Consider the following 19,646-nt stretch of genomic DNA (forward strand, 5'->3'; position numbering starts at 1 on the left):
AGGTACAGTACTTTTCAGCATCTGGGGTATGCTACTTTACAACAGTGCCTCATCCACAGCAAGTCTGAAGAAGGACTCAGGAGAAAAATCTTAGACTCAGACCTGTACTGGTCTTTCTGGACAATCCCAGGGCTATGTTTCCCTCCCTGGGACCCAATTTCCCCCTGAGCAAATAATAAGTTTTCTGGTCCCTTACAAGAGAATTCATTTTATTGAGTCTCTGCAACATATGGCCCAGACAAGCTGTTGCAGAAATATTTTCCCACAGAGACTTCCTGACCTGAGCTCAACAAGAAGTACCCGAAAACCCTACCCCAAAGGAGGGCTCTGCCTCCTGGACTGGGAAAAATGGCATGTAGAGGAAAGTGGGAATCAGAGCCCCACAAGAGTTCTGGATTCAAAAAGCTCAGCCACCACAGTTTGCCTCTATCATTGAACTTTTATTGAATATCTCTATGCAAAGTCCTGTGCACAACATGTAAGAAAGATAACAGGAAATCACAGCCAAGCCCCTGCCCCATAGGATGAGACAGAAAAGATGAGATGGTCACTGTGGAGTCCTGATAAACAGGCAAGAAGCATCTGCCACTAATGATACTGTGGGGACCCTATGCCCTGCTCCTTACTTCCAAGGACTGTATCTTATCCCATTCAGATCTTCCTGCAACTCCCAGCAGCTAAGGCTTCCCCCAGCGGAGAGTCCAACCAAAGTTGGAATATGATCCTGCCACTTCCAGAGGTTGTTGGAAGGTAGGAGGAAAGACAAGGGTGGCTCAGGGAAAGAAAGGAATAGGGGAAGGAGGAGAGAGCTCTATTGGCAGGATGGCAGGTAAAGATTTACTGGCGTATCCACAGCCATATGTTGGCGGTGAAGACCGACAGCAGCACAGTAAGGAACACAGCTTCTCTCTGGCGCGTGGTGACTGCATGGTCTTCCAGAGCACATAGACGTCCATTGATCAAACGCAACTGCAGAAAGAACAAGAATAGGCTGGTGAGCCAAGCTGTTCTAGGGAAGCCCATAACCCAGCATTGGGAAAAAGTATGAAATTAGAAGAAGAAAGAGTTTTGCTGCCCTTTTGGAGGCTAAAGTGCCTTTGGGTAAGAGACCAGAGGCCTGGAGTGAGCTGGACTGCCTGTGTTGGCAGATTCGGCTGTCTTATACCTTTCTCTGAATGCATTGAGTTGTCTGCATGAGGCTAACCTTTCTCAGTTGTGCAAAGTGATCAGTTGTGCAAATTTAATTCTGGGGAGGGCTGGCATGATAAAAGCAGCAACAGTGAAGTGAGGGTCCCAAGATGGGGTGACAATCAGGAGCCAGATATGGCCACTAGGTTGATAGCCTTTCATGTCCACATCCATACCAATGGCTGCTGCACTCTCTGCTCACCCAAGAAGACCCTTATTTAAGACCTCAGAGCCACTTTTTCTGCATAGATGCCTCTATCCCCTTATGTTCCCCCTTCATCATCTTTTTCTTTCCATTTCCCTTTCCCACACCTTGGAAGAGAGGCAGGCTTAAGGCTGGGCAGCAAAATTAAACTCGGAGCCACAGAGATTGAGAAGTAACAGAGGGGAGCTTGCCCTCACCTTGGCTGCTAGAGGATAAGGTGACTATATTACAGGAATGGCTATGCAACCTCAAGAAAGGAGGATAAATTTATCACTGGTGAGGCCCATCTTCCTCTAAAATACCATGATTCTGCCTCCACCTTCTAAGTGAATCCCGAGCACAATAGACACTCACCTCTCTTCTTATGGCTTTCATCTCACGTCGGCTTGGCTCTTCCACGTCAATATCTGAACTTATATCTGTCGCTGGGTTGCTAGAAAATAATAAAAGACAACAAGTCAGAGCTGCTGACAGAAAGCACAGGAAGGCCATGAAGGCAAATAGATAAAGTCAGGGTCTTCTCCAGACAGTGACTCTGTCAGTTTCCAGTCTTTTCCTTCCTTGGTAAACAAGTCCTGGGGCTTGAGAGCTGCAAGCCAGCCCAACCCACCTGCAGAGCACTCAGAAACTCAAATGGTTGAAGAGCCAGGAGGTTTAGGGGGTGTAGTGGGAGGCAACAGGTCCCCAACCATTATGTTCAGCTGCTCACAAGGCTTTCCTGGCCAGTCTGCTTTTCAGAACTTCTGGTCCACCCTAGTCCTTCCCCAAAAAGTTCCTCCTTTACTCTTTCAAGATTTCTGGGATCCATCTTACCGGTCATAATGGAATCTCATGCTTTGGAAGCTTCCGGGATAATCCTGGGAAAGAACATCTCCATGACCTTGTTCTCTTGGCATTCTGAATATTGGCAGGTGAGTACCCTAAGTAAAGGAATGATCAGTCAAAGTAATCTTCTCAGTCCCAGCTAATATATGTGGCTGCCCCACACTCTCCATGACCAGTAAGTGGTCCCCCACTCCCTGCCAGGAATCTTATGGTGTCTGATCTTCCAGAATAAGGGGCTAGAACTTTATAATATTAGGGGAGCCTGGCTGCTTGCCACCATTCCACCCACACCATGATCCTCAGTAGATCTTGGCCATCTCAGATTCAGTAATAAGGGTCCCTGTCTTCTGCCAGCACTGTCACATGCAGATATCAGTTGAGTCTCAGCAACCACTGAAGGAGAATGGAAAACCTTGATTTTAGAGTCAAGGAAATTAATTTCTGGAGAGATGATTGCACTTCCCGAAGACAAATGGTAAGTGTCAGAACTCAGAATAGAAGTCTAGCTACTAGGAAACCATAGCCTCTTTCTCCTTCTCTGGGTGAGCCCAGCCATCTCTGCGTCTTTCATTTCTATACATTTGCTAATATCTCTCTGGAGTGGATGTCTCTGGTCCAGAGCTCTGGGGCCAGAGGTATCTTATACCTTCAAGAGCTAGTGTGAGCTAGAGAAGTAAAATGTGGCAGACCTGTTTGGGTTCAAATCTCAGTTCTGAGTTTCTAGTGCAAGATGAAATATCCTACAAGATGCTTGCTTAATACATAATTATGACATGTCAAGGACCATGTCATCCTCTAAACCCTTACCAATATCAAGTCATTAAATCCTCATTATGACTCTTTGAAACATATATTATTTATTATCACCCCATTTTGAAATATGGGAAAAGTGAGACACAGAAAGTTCAAATAGCTTGCCCATATCACCTAACTGGTAAGTAGTAGAGCAGTAATTTGAACACAAGACATTTTGTTTCAAAGGTTGTACTCTTAACCAATACACTGTGATAGGTCTCATACTTGACGTTCCTTCCCCTTAAGACTCCATTAAAGCAACAGTGAAGACTTTTAAAATGATATAAGCCCACAAGGAAGAGGATAATAGAAAAAGCAACGGGGAATGAAAGAGCTCAACAAGATTGTAGAATGCAAAAAATGCAAGTAAAGAAAGTGGAAGTGAGTGAAACAACCTTCAGTGTGGCTCAGAGGAGGGTGTGAAGCTGAGGAGGGACGCTACCTGGCAGTGCCCAGATAGAGTCTGGACTTGAAGGCTACTGGGACACTAATCTTGAGGATTAGGGTGGAAAACAGGGGCATTAACAGGTATATTATCTACCCCTCCACCCAAACTGGCTAGCAGCCAGGAACTTACTTTCAATCCCAAGCCTGAACTAAATTAACTAGAAAGCAGAGGTGGTAGTGCTGCAAAGTAGAAACCTCTTCATTCTTGCATTTAAGGATACCCCAGTGTAAAAACTAGTTCCTCACCTGCCCCCTCTGTTTGAAGAAAAATCTGCCATCTGACAGGCCTCACCAAAGCTCAGAGTCCTGGGTAGGCCCTTCTATTTGCCTCATTCTTAAAAAGAAAGTAGACATCACAAGTCTCCTGTCACCTGAGAGAGATCTGCAGCCCTCCTCTGTTCTTAAGAAAGCATTAAACTGCAGGCTGGAACAACTTCTGTATGAATGATTTTCATGGGAACTCTGTCATTAAGCTCTATTTGTTGTAATAGTGCAAACCATATCTTTCTCAAAAGTGCATATAGATACCAGTGGTGTGACATTTTTTGTATGAACAGTACTTCACACTCATGCTTATTTATTTTCCTCTTCTTCTTCAGAAACTTCAAAAATATTAAAAGGACAATGGGTGTCAAGAAGACCCCAGCAGGACTATAAAGGGGAAAATGATTGACAGTGTCTCCTAGAACAATTTCCACATCATCCCTTTGATTTTCCTAAAAATTAGCATCAGAAGGACAGAAAGTTTTATGAGATTTTTTAAGACAAAATAAGGGTGAGGGACTGGTTGTGGTTCTCTCTGATGCAGTAACAGTTCCATTTTTTAAAACATCAAAACAATGGGCAAATAAGTACAACTGTTAAATTAATTTTCTTCATTTGAAATATCTAAACTTATTTTTTGAAGTATACTTCTTTGGTCCTAAGAAGTAAATTTAATTAATCCAGAGGTTATATCACAACCACCAACCCCTCAGTTTTAGGGGCGTGAGTGGCTTGCTGCATGGAAACTAACCTGTTGGAGCAGTTTGATTTAGCTTCAGCCTTTAGATGCAAGATGTTAATACAATATTTCTAGCTTATTTTTATTCTCAAGCATTCTCTGACTTAGGTGCTTTTTTTCTCTTTATTCACTGGGAGTGTAATCATTTCAGCATTTATCTTAATCTATTCCCTAGAACATTTAGGTCTTCCTGCTCTCCAACCTTGTTTTCTTCAGTAACCTTTGAAATAGTGTAACAACCTTTTGTTCTGAAACCTGTGCCCACTCACAGTGAATGTAACTAACAGAATTGGCTACAAAAATACTGGACTCAGAGATTCCCTAGAACAAACAGATCTTTCTCCTCTCCAAAACAGCTGCTTTTTCCCAGTATCTTTTGCAACAATATGGCCACTATTTTTTTCTAGACTATTCCTCGACTGGATTTCCTAATGGCTAGGAATCACAGAAACCTCACTTGCTTTATTTTGTCCCAGCCCTAAGATATATAATTTTTTAAAAACATTTATATTTTTAAATATTTATATTTATATATTTATATGTAGAAATATATTTTTATATAATATATAAAATATAAATATAGAAGTATAGGTATATTTAGGTATAGAGAGAGCAATATATTTATTTTTTAATAAAGGGAAGTGTCATTTCACACACAATGGAGTTTTTCAGAACAGAGTGTAAATGTACTCCCCAAGCAATATGTTCTTCAGGACTCTCAAGGTTGAACTCCCATCCTACCAAAAGATGGCTCTGATCTCTTGCTGAATGCCACTGCTCCCATTTATCTGCTTCTTCCCCCGAAGTCAACATCCCTCCTGCTCAAGCTACCATCATTACTCTTAAGCCCCTATAACCAGCACTCCCAACCTCAACCCAGCTACCACATGCCAAGAGCCCCCAAAGACTACCATTTTCTTGGGCCGGGTGGCAGTCATACTCCAAACTGATTGGCCTGCAGCAGCGCCAGCAGCCTTTGATTCCAAATTCTGTCGCCTCTGAGGGACACCCAGGGACCATGTTCCACGGTCTAGTATATCTGGAGAGAAGAAGAATAAAGGCCTTAGGAACACTCATAGAAGCTTTACCAAGGCTTCATGGGAACAAGGCACACTAGAAAGTAGTTAGGTCCCCAAACTTCTTAGGAATTGTTCAACACCCATTCACTGCTATGCAGTGGCCAACTGAAGGCCTCAGTTTTTTAATCTGTTCAAAAGATTAGCAAGTACTTAAGGCCAAGTTCTGTGTTAAATAACTGAAAAGAGATCAATGACTAAAAGACTAAGATCACAGCAACCAAGAAACTACCTGTGTGTACACAAGGGGGATAAGATTCAAATCAAGAGACACATGTTTCCAAAGTTATTTTTAAAAAAATACAGGACAACATAACTTCTAGAAAAGTCAGAGACAACATTGAGACAGAGACACGAACAAGAAAAAAAGCCCAGCCATGGAAAATCTAAATAAATGGCATTTCTGGCAGTAGGAAAAGCTAGCACAAGGGCTGTGAGAAAGAACCAGTCTTGGAGTGTTATAAGGACAAGAAAAAATGTAGAGTGGAGTGGGTCACTATGCCACAACATGAAATAGGTTGAGGAGGTAATCTTGATCAGATCTTGTAGATCATAATAAGGAGTTTAGATTTCACTCTAAAAGGCAGGAGAAGGCATTGGAAGGGTAAGAAGAAAAATTGATCGGATTTATCTTAAAAATTGAATCCTCTGAATGTTTTGCAATAATACAGTGGTGGCTTGGACAAAGAGGAAACCAAGGAACCACATCTCATGCTCCCACCCACCTCCCTCATGGGCTGCAAAATATTCAAATCAATTCTTTTCCCTTAGCTTCCTGCCACTCAGGTACAAATCACATGTATGTGCACAGAAAAGCACAGACAATTGCACATACCCATACATGCATTCATGTATATACCATATTTCCCCATGTATCATATATGACGCTCTCATGTATAAGACACACCTTAATTTTGGGGCCCGAAATTTGAAAAAAAAAATGTATTACATAAAGTTATTGAACTCAAGTTTTATTCATCATAAAATTCATACAACTCCTCATCACTGTCAAAACTCCTATCTATTAGCTTGTCTTCATCTGTGTCTGATGACAAATCACTGTCTTCATATATTGCCTCGTCCTCAGTTCCATCTATGGCATTTAAAATGCCACACTTCTTAAATGACTTGACAATCACTGTATAAGACGCACCTAGTTTTTAGACCCCAAATTTTTTGAAAAAGTTTGCATCTTATACATGGGGAAATATGGTATATGAGCGTCTGCCTAGCCACACATACACTGTTTCTAACACACATGCACAAGTGCAAACACCCAAGGAAAGAGGACCCTCACCTGCTATCATCAGGTGGTCTTGATTTTGCCCACGGCTATCAGGATCCAGTTCTTCGTCCATAGATATTTCTATCTCCTCCTCGATGCCAGAGGGGGCTCCTGCCATCACAACCAGTTGTTAGCTTGCAAGCTATGGCCACGGACACACAGGGATCAAGGAAGAGAGGAAGCACTCAGAAAATAAATTATTTGAGGAGCCAGAACTCAAGGAATATATATCCTTGCACAGGGGAGGAGCCAGACTCCCATTTGGACTTAAGCCTTGAACCAGCACCTTCTGTTCCTACTATATCTTGTTGGCTGGGTTAGTAATCTTCTCCCCTGCAATTCTGTAAGCAACATAGAAGAGATAAGGCTCAGAACCTTTGCCTGTGAGAACTTCCCTGGCTCTCAGGTCACCAGGTTTGGCCCTTTGGAGTACAGATGATGTCCACCCTCGATCATTTTTAGATAGAGTCTAGGACTGGCACAAGACCCCAGAATCAGCCATTGGCCAAAGCAGGGTTAGATCACAGGCCTGTCGTGGCTTCAGCAAGCCCAGCTCAGGTTAGAGGCATCCTCTCTACAGAGTATGTCTCGCCTCTCCCATTATGGAGTTCCCAGGCAAGAAAAATAGTCTTTAGGTGCCCTGAGTCAGCCTATTCAAGAACAATGAGAACAAAAGAAAAAAAGAGCAGGATAAGAGGAATCTTCCTGTCAACACTGGAGCCTCCAGGGTACCCAGGTCCTGCACACTCTGATCTAAGTTCAAATTCTCCCTCAGCTGTCCCTACTGATTAGACTGCTGTGAGGTTTATGTGGCCACTTGACTAGCCTAGAGTCCCCAGTTATTTCACCAAAAATTAGTCTGGGTGTTGCTGTGAAGATGTTTTGTAGCTGTGGTTAAAATTTACAATCAATGTACTTTAAGGAAAGAAAACTACTAACCCTCGATAATGTGGGTGGGCCTCATCCAACCAGTTGGAAGGCCTTAACAGCAAATACTGAAGTTTCCCAGAGAAAAATTCTGTCTCAAGACTGCAGTATCAACTGCTGCTTAAGATTCCACCTTGTCAGTCTGCCCTGCAAATTTTGGTCTTGCCTAGCCTCACAATGGCATAAGCCGATTCCTTAATGTAAATGTCTATATACATACACATATGCATGTGCATATACATTCATTCATTTATTAGTTCTTTTTCTCTGAGGAACCCTGGTAAATACAACCACCAAAGGTTGTGTGAGTCAGTGCTTGGAATCCTCAGCTCTTAGGAACAGCCTCAGAGCCTCTGGGGGAAGAAGACACTATTTGAAAAAAGAACCAAGTACACTTGGAGCCCAGTGAGAGGAAAAGATGGGGTGGGGTGTGGAAGGAGGAAGGGAGGAAGGAAAGGGAAAAAGAGAAGAAAGGGAGGGACCAGAACTTGCTTAGACAGAGTGGCATGGTTTTGGCTGCCTGAGCCCCTCCCTGGCTCCACCTGTCCAGTTCTAGGAACGAGCTCTGTGAAGAAGAGCCGACATAAGCCCTTCCTGCATTCCTGAGTGCCTTTGAAGAAGTCTTCCCAGCTCCATCAGAGCAGCTGCCATGAAATCTGAGCTCTGCCATGAAATCTGAACTTTCTGGAGGGCACCTTTCAGGCAGAGAAGTGTGCTCTGTGGGACTCAGGAACTTGGTAAGCAGGAGCCATGGGTTTCTGCCAGACCAGGGTTGCCAGGTTGAGGAAGAAAAATATACAAGATGCCAATTAAATTAATTTGAATTTCAAATAAATTTTAATGTAAGTATACTCCATGTAACATAAGTGATATACTTACACTAAAAATTATTCATGATTTATTTGACATTCATATTGAACTGAATATTCTGTGTTTTATCTGACAACCTTATGCTCTGCCCATCCTTGCCATGATCTCAAGATTTGACCTTGAACTAGTATTTCCTTTCTTGAAGCCTCAGTCTCTTCATTGGCTGATGAACCTAACAATCCTCTCCCTACAGGGTGACTGGATTGGCGGAGCACTCAAGTTACCAGAATCAATACAGTGTGGGCAAGCACAAGCAGGATTTTGCATCATTAACCTCAAATTAGATTACCCTGTGACCACCAACTAGCCTTGACCAATTGGGGCTTCCTGGGCACTGGGGCACTAAGGCACATGCATGGAGAGGCACTGCCCCCTCGTGGCAAAGGAGTCCACCCCCTAAAACCAAGGAAAATAGATAAGGAGACTTCCCTTCTAATCTCCCAGTGTGACCCAAAAACCCTGGCATTTCACATTGGACACTAAGGATGGCTGGGCAGTGGAAGACAAAATTTGCATGCTGTTTCACTCCTTCTTTGGTGGGGGATATTTGGGTTGGAAAAGAGCAGGGACATAACAGGTGCACTGATGCAGTCAAACTGTCCAAAGAGTGCAGAAAACATATGGCTCCTTTAATGGTAGAAAGAAGAAGAGGCTTGAACTTTTCCCTCAACATGTCTCTATCATGCTTGACTTTTCCCTCCAACATAACTTTCTTCAGAAATTGCCCCAAACTCTAATTCTAAACATTCTGAAAAACTCTTACTGTCTGGTATGTCAGCCTCAGAGACCTGAAGGGCTAGATCATCATGGATATAAAGAGATCTGCCAGGCCTTATGGAGGCCAGTAAGATAGCCTGTGGCCAAGTGTAAGTGATGGGCTGCAGAGACCTGGACAGCGGTGGAAGGCTCTCAGAGGAAAAGAGAAGACCAGGGAACCTAAAGCTATTCTCAGGCCAGAGATTAGACAGGTGTTTCTGGGAAAGAGAGGGAAGGATCTAGAGAACATCTGGCTTAGATGTGTGTGTGTGTGTGTGTGTGTGTTTGCAGTGTTTTACACAAATGAGATCATACATTTGAGATATGTGCTGTTATGCAACTAGTTTTTTAAGTAAATTGTGTGTTTTGAATATCTTCCATGTCAGAACAAATGTACCTCACATCTTTTAAACATAGTAGAGTATTTTTTGCACATGTATACCCCTTTTTATTGACCTACTCATGGACATTTTAGGTGTCTAGAGCTTTGCAAATTTATAACAATTTTGTAATAAGTCTTACTAGCCATGCCTCTGCACACATGGGTAAATGATTTTGTAGAGAAGGTGCATAGAAGTATTGTGTGTTCCTAGAATATGAGATGTTGACAATTTTGACCAATATTTATCCTATCAAATGTTCTATCTGAAGAGAGACCAAGTGAGACCTCAACAAAGGGAAGAAAGTGATGGGTTCTTCACAGCCTTATTAAGATAATGTATTATGAAATTTTCTAAAAAAACATCTTTATGATGGGTGAAGTATGCAGATATTTATTACATTTATTAATTATGAATAAACCAGATCCATTTTTCACATATTTATTGATCTCTCTTCCTTTCCTGTGAACTGCCTGCTGGAAGGCATGGATTTTTGTTAATATAAGAATGATGTTATTAACAGAAAGGGATAGGGGCAAAAATTCTCCTTCCCTTCAAGTTAAGCATCTCTGAAGAAAACATATCATTATTTTCCCTAAAAGTGATTGTGAGCACAGAGCCCCCAGAGAACCAAACAAATTCAGTTAATTGCATCCAAGTTTGTGCTGAAATCTACAGGGCATTCAAGCTCCCACAGAGCAGGTGTGAAACACAGAAGGTCTTGCCTTTCTATTTGCCTGTCTGCCCTTGTCTGTGTCTGTCACTTTGCCTGCCACAGCACCTCCCTTCATCAATGCCGTCCTACCACTGGCCTTTTCCAGCTGTTTAACTAACCATGTGCTCTACTTACATACTCTACCAGCTTGAGGTCTGTGTGCTACCTTCTCCCCGTCTTCCTTGCAACAACAGTGGAAGATGGCAGAGACCAAGTCCAGGGTCAGTACACCTGGGATTGTCTATTAACTCTAACACGAATCATCTTAGGCAAATTGCTTCCCCTGCTTTGAGCTTCAGTAACCCATCTTCACATAGAAGATTGGGTTAGAATCTTCTTTCAACTTGTGTTTCCTGGTTTCAGGGAGGTGTATTGGGGATACCTGTGCTTCATAGCAGATTCCAGAGAAGACTCTTTTCTCCTAGAGCAGTACTGACTTCCTCACTTTCTTATACTGATATTCTATGAAAAAAGGCATTAAAAGTCAATGGGCATGTAAATGAGTGGATGAAAAAGTTGGGGTAGAAATATGTAATGAAATAATAGTTGACCATAAGAAAGAATGAAATCTTACTACTTGTGACAGCATGGATGGATGTAGAGGATATTATGCTAAGTGAAATAAGTCAGTTAGAGAAAGACAAATACCATATGATTACAGTTATATGTGGAACCTAAAAAACAAAACAAATGAACAAACAAAACAGAAAAACAGAAACAGACTCACAGATACAGAAGATAGACTGATAGTTGCCAAAGGAGAAGGAGATTGGAGAACTAGGTAAAAAAGCTGAAGGGAGGAAGAAGTAAGTACAAATTAATCATGGGGCTGTAATGGACAGCACAGGGAATACAGTCAATAATACTGTAATAACTATGTATGGTGCCAGGTGGGTACCGGAAATATTGGGGAAAACTCTGTAAAGTAAGTATATGATTGTCTGACCACTATGCTGTACACCTGAAACTAATACAAAATAATATTGAATTTAAATGAATGAATAAATAAATAAAACTAGAAACAATTTTTACATGAAATAATATTGTACTGTAGCTCTATAAAATCCTTTGATTTCATTTTATCAAATTTTAATTGCAGGTTATTAATAAACTGATTTTCAGTAAAAAAAATAAAAAAGAAAGAGAAAAAAAAAATAAAAGCTAGTGGGTACAATTGTTTGCTGCCTCCTCTGCTCAGAGTTCTGCCTTAGGCAGCTATAATCCCAAACCCAAATAAGCAAGTCTGGTTTTGGTTGCACGCTCAGATTTCACAGGTTTCTGAGAGCTTCCTTTTTATGTGATAATAAAACTTATATATCTGTAAACAATTTTGCTTCCTGTTCCTAGAAGCAGCTGGTACTGAGGTCATCCCTGGAGCCCCAGACCCTTCTCCAGCCAGAGGGAAAGGGAAAAGGGGGGCTTAGCATGGCCTTGTAGCTGTCTTTCCTTTCCTTAAAGAGACAGGAAGTACAGAGACGCCAACTTCAGGAACTGTAGCTGGCCCAGGGCAGGAGAGTCACCTCAAGAGCAGAGAGAAAGAAATAAGTGGCAAGGCCACCTGGGGTAGTCCTTGGGACTCAAGAACAAGGAAACTAGTAGGAGGTTACAGGAAGTACCTTGATTTCCATGCACAGGCTTCTCTCATTCAGTATGGCCATCTTGAATCAAGACTGACTGAATGCGAGGCACTGGAGGTAAGGGCAAGGTCCCTATCCTAATAGACTTAATGCTTTGGAGGGCAGATAGAAGCAAATGAATGGGCAGAAAGCTCATGTATCTGAGTGGACAGTAGCAGGGGATGTTTTTATGGTGGCCCTGTCTTTAATCATGCCACACTCTGCCTCCTTGAGAGTGTGATGGTTCCCTAGAGCTCTGTCAACCTAAGAGGGAGGACCTGAACATTTTCCCTAGCACCTGCACCCTCTCACTGCATACTTCCAAGATAACTCACTACCTCTCAAGGGGGCTGAGATTGGTAGAAATGTATTTTCCACATTGGACGGAAGTTCTGTTCATGCCCCCCTGAACTCTGTTCCAATCTGTGGGGAGCAGCTCCAGAAGAGGTGGGTTAAAAAAGCCAGCACAGAGCCACAGCCCTGTCTTACAAACCTACAGGCACATCCATGATTGCTGAGATGCTATGTTCCTCTGGGTTCCTTCAGATCAGCCACTAAAGTTTCCCTCTGCAGGGACAGGCTACCTGAACAGCTGAGGTGGAGCTAAATGAGTTTAGGATAATTGTTTCTGGATGATAATTCAATGGATAACTCAGGATAGCCCTGCGTGTGGAGGTAACAGCAGCACCAAAGAGCAAAAAAGGGACAGCTTACTCCATGCCACGAAGTATAGCCAGCTGATGTTCCTGCTATTCCCTTTTGCTCTCTACTAGAACAAGAATCCCTTCCCCCAAAAGCTGGCAGCAAATTTGGAAATTCAGAGGATTTAATGACTTGTCTATATAGTCAACTTTGCTTCATGTACAGGGAATCCTTGAAGCAGGTTGGAAAGTACATCTTTCCTGATCCCAAGGGAGGGGCTTACACAAGGTGACTTTATAGAGCCATAAGTTTTGACTGGGGAGTAACTCCTCAGATCAAAATGTATCTGTCTTCAATTGTTTCCATGTCCAATGACTGAAATGTGATAAGTATGTAAAAATCAGGGGAGCAAGAGGCCAAAGGAAAATGGCCTACAATAATGAGTAGGCGGAAAAAGTAGTAAAGTCTCAGACACTGACAAACGCAAAAGCAGAAGCTGTAGCTGGAGAAAGACATGGAGGAAGGGAGAAACAGGTTTGAGAATCTGCATGTTTTCTCAGACAAGAAACTAGTGACAAGTTGCAAGGCCAGTAGGTACGGCCAATATCACAGCCTCCTGGCCCATGCAGGTTCGCATTTGATTCGGATAGACAGTAATGAAACATTGGAGCCAAGAACTGGTGAGCTGTTAGCTTTAATCCTAGCTTGCACCCAGCGGGCAAGAAATACACACAGTGGGAAAACGCTTCCCTTTTGTAAAGCCAGTAGCCACAGCAACCATCACAGCCTCCTGGCCCATGCAGGTTTGCATTTGATTCGGAGAGATGGTAATGAAACAACGGAGCCAAGACTGGTGGGCCATTAGCTTTAATCCTAGCTTGCACCTGGCAGGCAAGAAATACACACAGTGGGAAAACACTTCCCTTTTCATTCAGGGCTCCCAAAGCCACTGACTTATCTGAGTTTTTCTAAGATTGAAAGTTTGTACCTCACCAGCCTTATTCACCTCTGTTCCCCATCTCCTTCTCTCTGCACAAACTGGCTTCTCCTTCAACATTCTGCTATCTTGGCTGCTTTTCCTCTCCTCCATGTGGCCTTTCTCTGCTTTCCTTTAGCATGAGCTCCTCTGCCCCATTTTATAATGTAGAAATCAAAACCTTTAATCCAATATACAAACAAGGAAGTCTCTGATACAAAGTCACTTATCTGAGGCATAATGGGATTCCTCACAAGAGTGCACCACCCCACATCATGCAACACTCAAGGGTGTGGGGAAAAGCTTAGTCTTAAAACTAAGCCTTAGGCTATAACAACCCTGCCTGCTTACAGCCTGTCCCTCACACCCAATGCAAACTACAGTATAAGCAAGCAAACGTATGTATCATATTTACAAACTTATTTGACCAACACAAGTCTTCCCATCAATGAAGCAGACTTTCTTCCCAGTATCCCCCATTTTATAGAAGGACAAGCTGGGGTTCATAGAGGGCTGAGGCATGATTCACTTCACTTAACAATTCAGTGGCAAGGTTTAGATGTAAACCAGTGTCTTCAAACTGGCAATCCAGGGTCCTTGCTAGAACAGGGGGAGGTCTCAGGGAGGAACTTGCTCAAGAGAGTTCCAGCAAGTATTCTCCAGATAATCCTACTCTGAGGTGTCTTTACTTTTATAGGACAAAGCCAGCAGGCAGGTCATAACAAAGCAGTGCATACTAGGGAGCATGGGGTGGATCAAAGCACAACTCTGCAGTCCTGTATCTTCTGCCATGGGATTTGAATCCTAGCTCCTCATTTAGCTGGGTGACCTGAGGCAATGTGCCTCAGTGATTCGACCTAGGAAAGGCAGAGAAGAGCTCAAGGAATGTGAAACACTCAGCTCTTAGCAGAAGTAGTGATTAAAGCCCAAGTTGCTAGGATTTTCCCACAGTCCATAAGGCCTTCCCACTTGCCCTTTACTAAGGTGACCAATCGTCCCCCTTTAGGGAGGACAGTCTTTCTTTTGTAAATTCTGTCCTCCCTTGAAAATTGTCCTCCTACATGTCCTCCTTTTTGATAGTGGAAGGCTAATCTGTAAATGTCCATATTCGATCCATGCAGAGTCGATCCATTGCGTGTGATGTGATATATTTGTATCTAAATGAGTACTTTTTTCTTACAATTATTATTAAAAATTGATAGGTATGTAAGCATAATTACAATATAAAATATTACAAATGTTTGTATTATGTATTTATCATATTATAGTGTATTATTGTTGCAATGAATAAAATGTTTCTTTTATTTAAGATATTGTTTTCTTCAACTTATTTTTGTCCTCCTTTTCATTGTAAAAAACTTGGTCACCTTACCTTTACAAAAGATTGACTATCCATGCCACTAGCAATGCTGGTGGCCCTTGTTCTCAGGCTCTAGCTCCAGCTCTCTCATTGATCTCTCTGCATTCTCCTAGACCTTCAGCTCCTCGTTTCACCACATGATTTTCTCCTGCATGGAAACACTGTCACATCTTCTCCAGCACCTTGATGGCTTCTCTCCCCTGCACATAGCACAGTGCTTGACTCATGATAGGAGCCCATTGATTAATTGCTGAATTAAAATTACCTGAATATTGTTTTAACTGTACTTACTCATGCTATTTCCCCCCTGAACTCCTTGATAGTGTCACTCCCACCATGCACATTGCCTCCACTCTTTTACCTCCCATTCTTCTCCTCATTTGAGTCTAGTTTTCTCATCCACTAGTCAACTGAAAAGCCCCAGGCCCAGGTCACCAGTGACCTCCTGGCAGCCTAATACAGTGAATCCACTTCACTCTTTATCTTACTTGACTTCTGGGAAACATTTCACATCATTGTCCTCTCTCTTCTTAAAGAAACACTTTCCTCTCTTGGCTTTCAGGACTCCATACTTCCATAGTTTTTCCCCTGCCTGTCTGGCTTCTCTCCTGGCCCATTGGGTCCATACCTGAGACTTCACTTATCATCTTTATGATGACTTAAGCAGTTGTGGGATTCAAGTAGTTTAACAACCGGTTCTCTGTCCTAATGACCATTTTAAGTATAAAAAACCGATATACCAAAAGGTGGTTTATTGTTACATGCATTTAAGAATGAAATAAGAACAATAAAAGAGGTACACAAAACAAAATTGTTACAAGAAAGAATTTAAAAATATTAATGAGAAAATATTAAGTAATATTAAGAGTCACAGGATACTTAGATATTCAGTCAATTATTTCTGGATGTGTCTATGAGGGTACCTCTAGATGACATAAAACAATAAAAGTCTTATATTTAAGACATTTCCAATGACAGCTGGTTGTTTGGCACTTTTTCTCTTTCCGTTATATGTTTGTTTACTGAAGTAACAAACACGAAAGAATTAAAATGCAGTATTTCATCTAAGGCATAATGAGTTTTATGGAATAAATAAATAAATACTACAAGCATAGTTCCGTCAATTTTTTTTTTACCTATAGACAGAATAAACATTACTATGGGCACTGAGGATACGATTTTGCACAGATGAACTTTAAAAAAGAGCAAGGAATGTAAATTTGTCATTTCCACATTGGGCAGCTGCCCAGGTGCCCATCTTAGAGAGAACCCTGGTTACAAGTGCCATTTTAACAACTGGTTCACTGAACTCAACAGAAAATTAGGTATCCGTTCTGCCAAACCTGTGCAAACTGGCTGAATCCCACCACTGGACTTAAGCAACTCTGATATCACTGCTTCAGCCTAGTCCTCCCTGCTTTGTTTCCCTTAGACACACTCCATACTCAATATGCTCTCCCCCAAACTGTTCCTCCTCCAATGTGACCCTTCTTAGTGAATGGTCCTACCATCTATCCCACTGTCTTCACCCCCAAACCTGAAAATCATCTAGGACTCCTTCCCACTCCCTCCCAATGCGATTAGTCACTGTGCATGGTTCCACGGCATCTGTGATCATTAATTTTATATGTCAAATTGACTGAGTCACAGGATACTTAGATATTTAGTCAATTATTTCCGGATGTGTCTATGAGGGTACCTCTAGATGAGATCAACATTTGAATGGGTGGACTAAGTAAAACAGATGGTGCTCCCCAATGTGAGTGGGTGTCATACACTCCATTAAGGGCCAGAATAGAACAAAAGGGCAGATAAAGACTGAGTTTGTTTTCTCTCTCTCTCTCTCTCTCTCTCTCTCTCTCTCTATCTCTATTCCTGACTACTTAAACTGTGACAATGGTCTTCTCCTATCTTTAAACTGGAACTTACACCATTGGTTCTCTAGTTCTCAGGTCTTTGGATTCTGACTGAAACTACACCACTGGCTTTCCTGAGTCACCAGCTTGCAGAGGGCAGATTGTAGAACTTCTCAGCCTCCATAATTGCAATTGCATGAACTCATTCTCTATGATAAATCAATCTCTTTATAGATATATAGATGATATTTAGATAGATGATAGATAGATGATAGATAGATAGATAGATAGATAGATAGATAGATAGATATATAGATAATAGATAGATGAACCAATAATAATGCATGGTTTGGGTGCTAACTTCCGCACAGTTGAAAATCCATGTATAACATTTAACTCACCAATAATTTAACTGCAGTTCTTTGGTATCCACTAGGGATTGATTTGAGGACTGCACCCTGTCCCCCCCCCCACAGATGTCCCCACCCCCACAGATGTCCCCACCCCCCAAAATTGATGGAACTATGCTTGTAGTATTTATTTATTTATTCCATAAAACTCATTATGTCCCCCCCCAAAATCCATGGATGCTCAAATCCCTTATATAAAATGGCATAAAACAAAGCATATAGTTGGTCCTTCATATCCATGGATTCCCAGCTGCAGATCAAAGGTACTGTTTTTGATCCAAGATTGAATCTGTTGGTGCAAAACCTGGGGATATGAAGGGCTAAGTGAATATTTATTGAAAAAAACTTCTATGTATAAGTGCACTCACACAGTTCAAACCCATGTTCTTCAAGGGTTTAAAGAACTATACATAGATATATCTGTATATATCTATTTCATCTTTCCCTCTCTTTCTTTCTTTCTCCATCTCTTTCTTTCTTTCTTTCTTTCTTTCTTTCTTTCTTTCTTTCTTTCTTTCTTTCTTTCTTTCTTTCTTTCTTTTCTTTCTCTTTCTTTCTTTCGTTTGTTCTTTCTTTCCTTCCTTCCTTCTTTTTCTTTCTTTCTTTCTTTCTTTCTTTCTTTCTTTCTTTCTTTCTTTCTTTCTTTCTTTTTCTTTCTTTCTTTCTCCCTTCATATTCATCCTATTGATTCTATGTCTCTGAGGAACCCTAATACATACATACATAATTCAGTGTTTGAGCAAAAATCTTCTCTGTAGTCTACATCTTTGTCTCTTCTGTCACCAACCTAGCTAATCTCATAACCATCTTTTGCCTGAATGACTGCAATAGCCTCCTACCTTAATTATTTGATCCTTTCATGGCTCCTCTAGTCTATTCTTCACATAGTAGGTAGAGAGATTATTTTAAACATAACGGGCCCAGTCATGCCATCTTGCTACTTTAAGAACTCTTCAGTGGCCTCCCACTATTACTAGAATAAAAGAGTGTAGCTTTGAGTGTGATCTAGGCAGCTCTTCATAGTCTTCCCTCTACCTTTCCAATCTCAGCTTGCACAAATTTTTCTCCTTATGCTACTCTGGTTTCTTCTGTTTCCTTAAAAACATGATGGCCTTGAAGGACTCCAGGCCTTCTCACAGTATGCACCTCTGCTTGATTTAATTGTCTTTCATGCTTTTTGCCTAACTGAATTTTATCCATCCTTCAGTCTTTAAGTTGTGCATGGCTTCCTCAAGGAGGCTTCCTTTGGCAGTCCCCATTCCAAGTACAACTCATGGATCCTCCCCACTGTCCTTTCACTTCATGCAGTCTCAGGCCAACTGTTATAAGGGTGTGGTAATGAGGAAAGGGTGAGAAGAGCGGTCCCACATTTCCAAGCCACACCTCTGAAGAACACTCCTTGTCCCTTACCTGATTCCCTATGTCTGCTCCAGCAAGGACTGGGAAAGACTGGGGTGGGACCATTTTTCTTCATCATCACCCATTTAAGTCTCTTCATGCCCCTAACTTGCTCTCACCCTCTGCAAGTAATACAATTGCCTTGGCCTTAGAATCTATGGTCATATGATTCAGCGATTCAGCTGTCAGATTAGAAAGGGAGGTTCAGTTTTTTTGGACAGTACTATCCCAAGGGGAAACTTTGAAAACCTGGGGCCTCCTTTATGCGTTACCTTCCTTGCATGGGCAAGCCTAGAATCTTTTTTTTTTTTTTTTTACAGAGACAGCGAGAGTCAGAGAGAGGGATAGATAGGGACAGACAGACAAGAACAGAGAGAGATGAGAAGCATCAATCATCAGTTTTTTGTTGTGACACCTTAGTTGTTCATTGATTGCTTTCTCATATGTGCCTTGACCGTGGGGCTACAGCAGACCGAGTCACCCCTTGCTCAAGCCAGCGACCTTGGGTCCAAACTGGTGAGCCTTGCTCAAACCAGATGAGCCCACGCTCAAGCTGGCGACCTCAGGGTCTCGAACCTGGGTCCTCCTCATCCCAGTCCGATGCTCTATCCACTGCGCCACCTCCTGGTCAGGCTAGCCTAGGATCTTATGTCACTGTCTAGAATGCTTATTTCTGAAAATGAGTCTAAAATTCCAAACCCATCTGTGTCATAGAATCTGCTTGAGTCTTCATTTGACTTCCCAGCATCCTCAGAAAGTTGGCATGACTCAACAAGCCAGACTTGGACAAGAATGGAACTCAAGGCCTCTGGCTGTCATTCCTGGCATTTAGCTTTACATTCAACCCTTAAAGGAGGCCTTCAATTTTATTGTTATTGTCTCATCACTGTTATGATTTTTCCTATTAAAGAGCAGA

General features: G+C 41.9%; 1 protein-coding gene across 1 annotated transcript; it reads right to left on the reverse strand.

The window, feature by feature from the left end:
- Nucleotides 1-443: 443 nt before the first annotated feature.
- On the reverse strand, nucleotides 444-6,945 carry FATE1 (fetal and adult testis expressed 1). The gene is made up of 5 exons (XM_066357366.1): nucleotides 6,837-6,945; nucleotides 5,375-5,502; nucleotides 2,207-2,313; nucleotides 1,748-1,826; nucleotides 444-969 (listed from the first exon to the last, which is right to left on the reverse strand). The coding sequence occupies exons 1-5, from the start codon at nucleotides 6,940-6,942 to the stop codon at nucleotides 838-840; spliced, it is 552 nt and encodes a 183-aa protein (XP_066213463.1). The 5' UTR covers nucleotides 6,943-6,945; the 3' UTR covers nucleotides 444-837.
- Between the last annotated feature and the right edge of the window lie 12,701 nt (nucleotides 6,946-19,646).

The sequence above is a fragment of the Saccopteryx leptura genome, chromosome X (genome assembly GCF_036850995.1).
Source record: "Saccopteryx leptura isolate mSacLep1 chromosome X, mSacLep1_pri_phased_curated, whole genome shotgun sequence".
Lineage (NCBI taxonomy): Eukaryota > Metazoa > Chordata > Mammalia > Chiroptera > Emballonuridae > Saccopteryx > Saccopteryx leptura.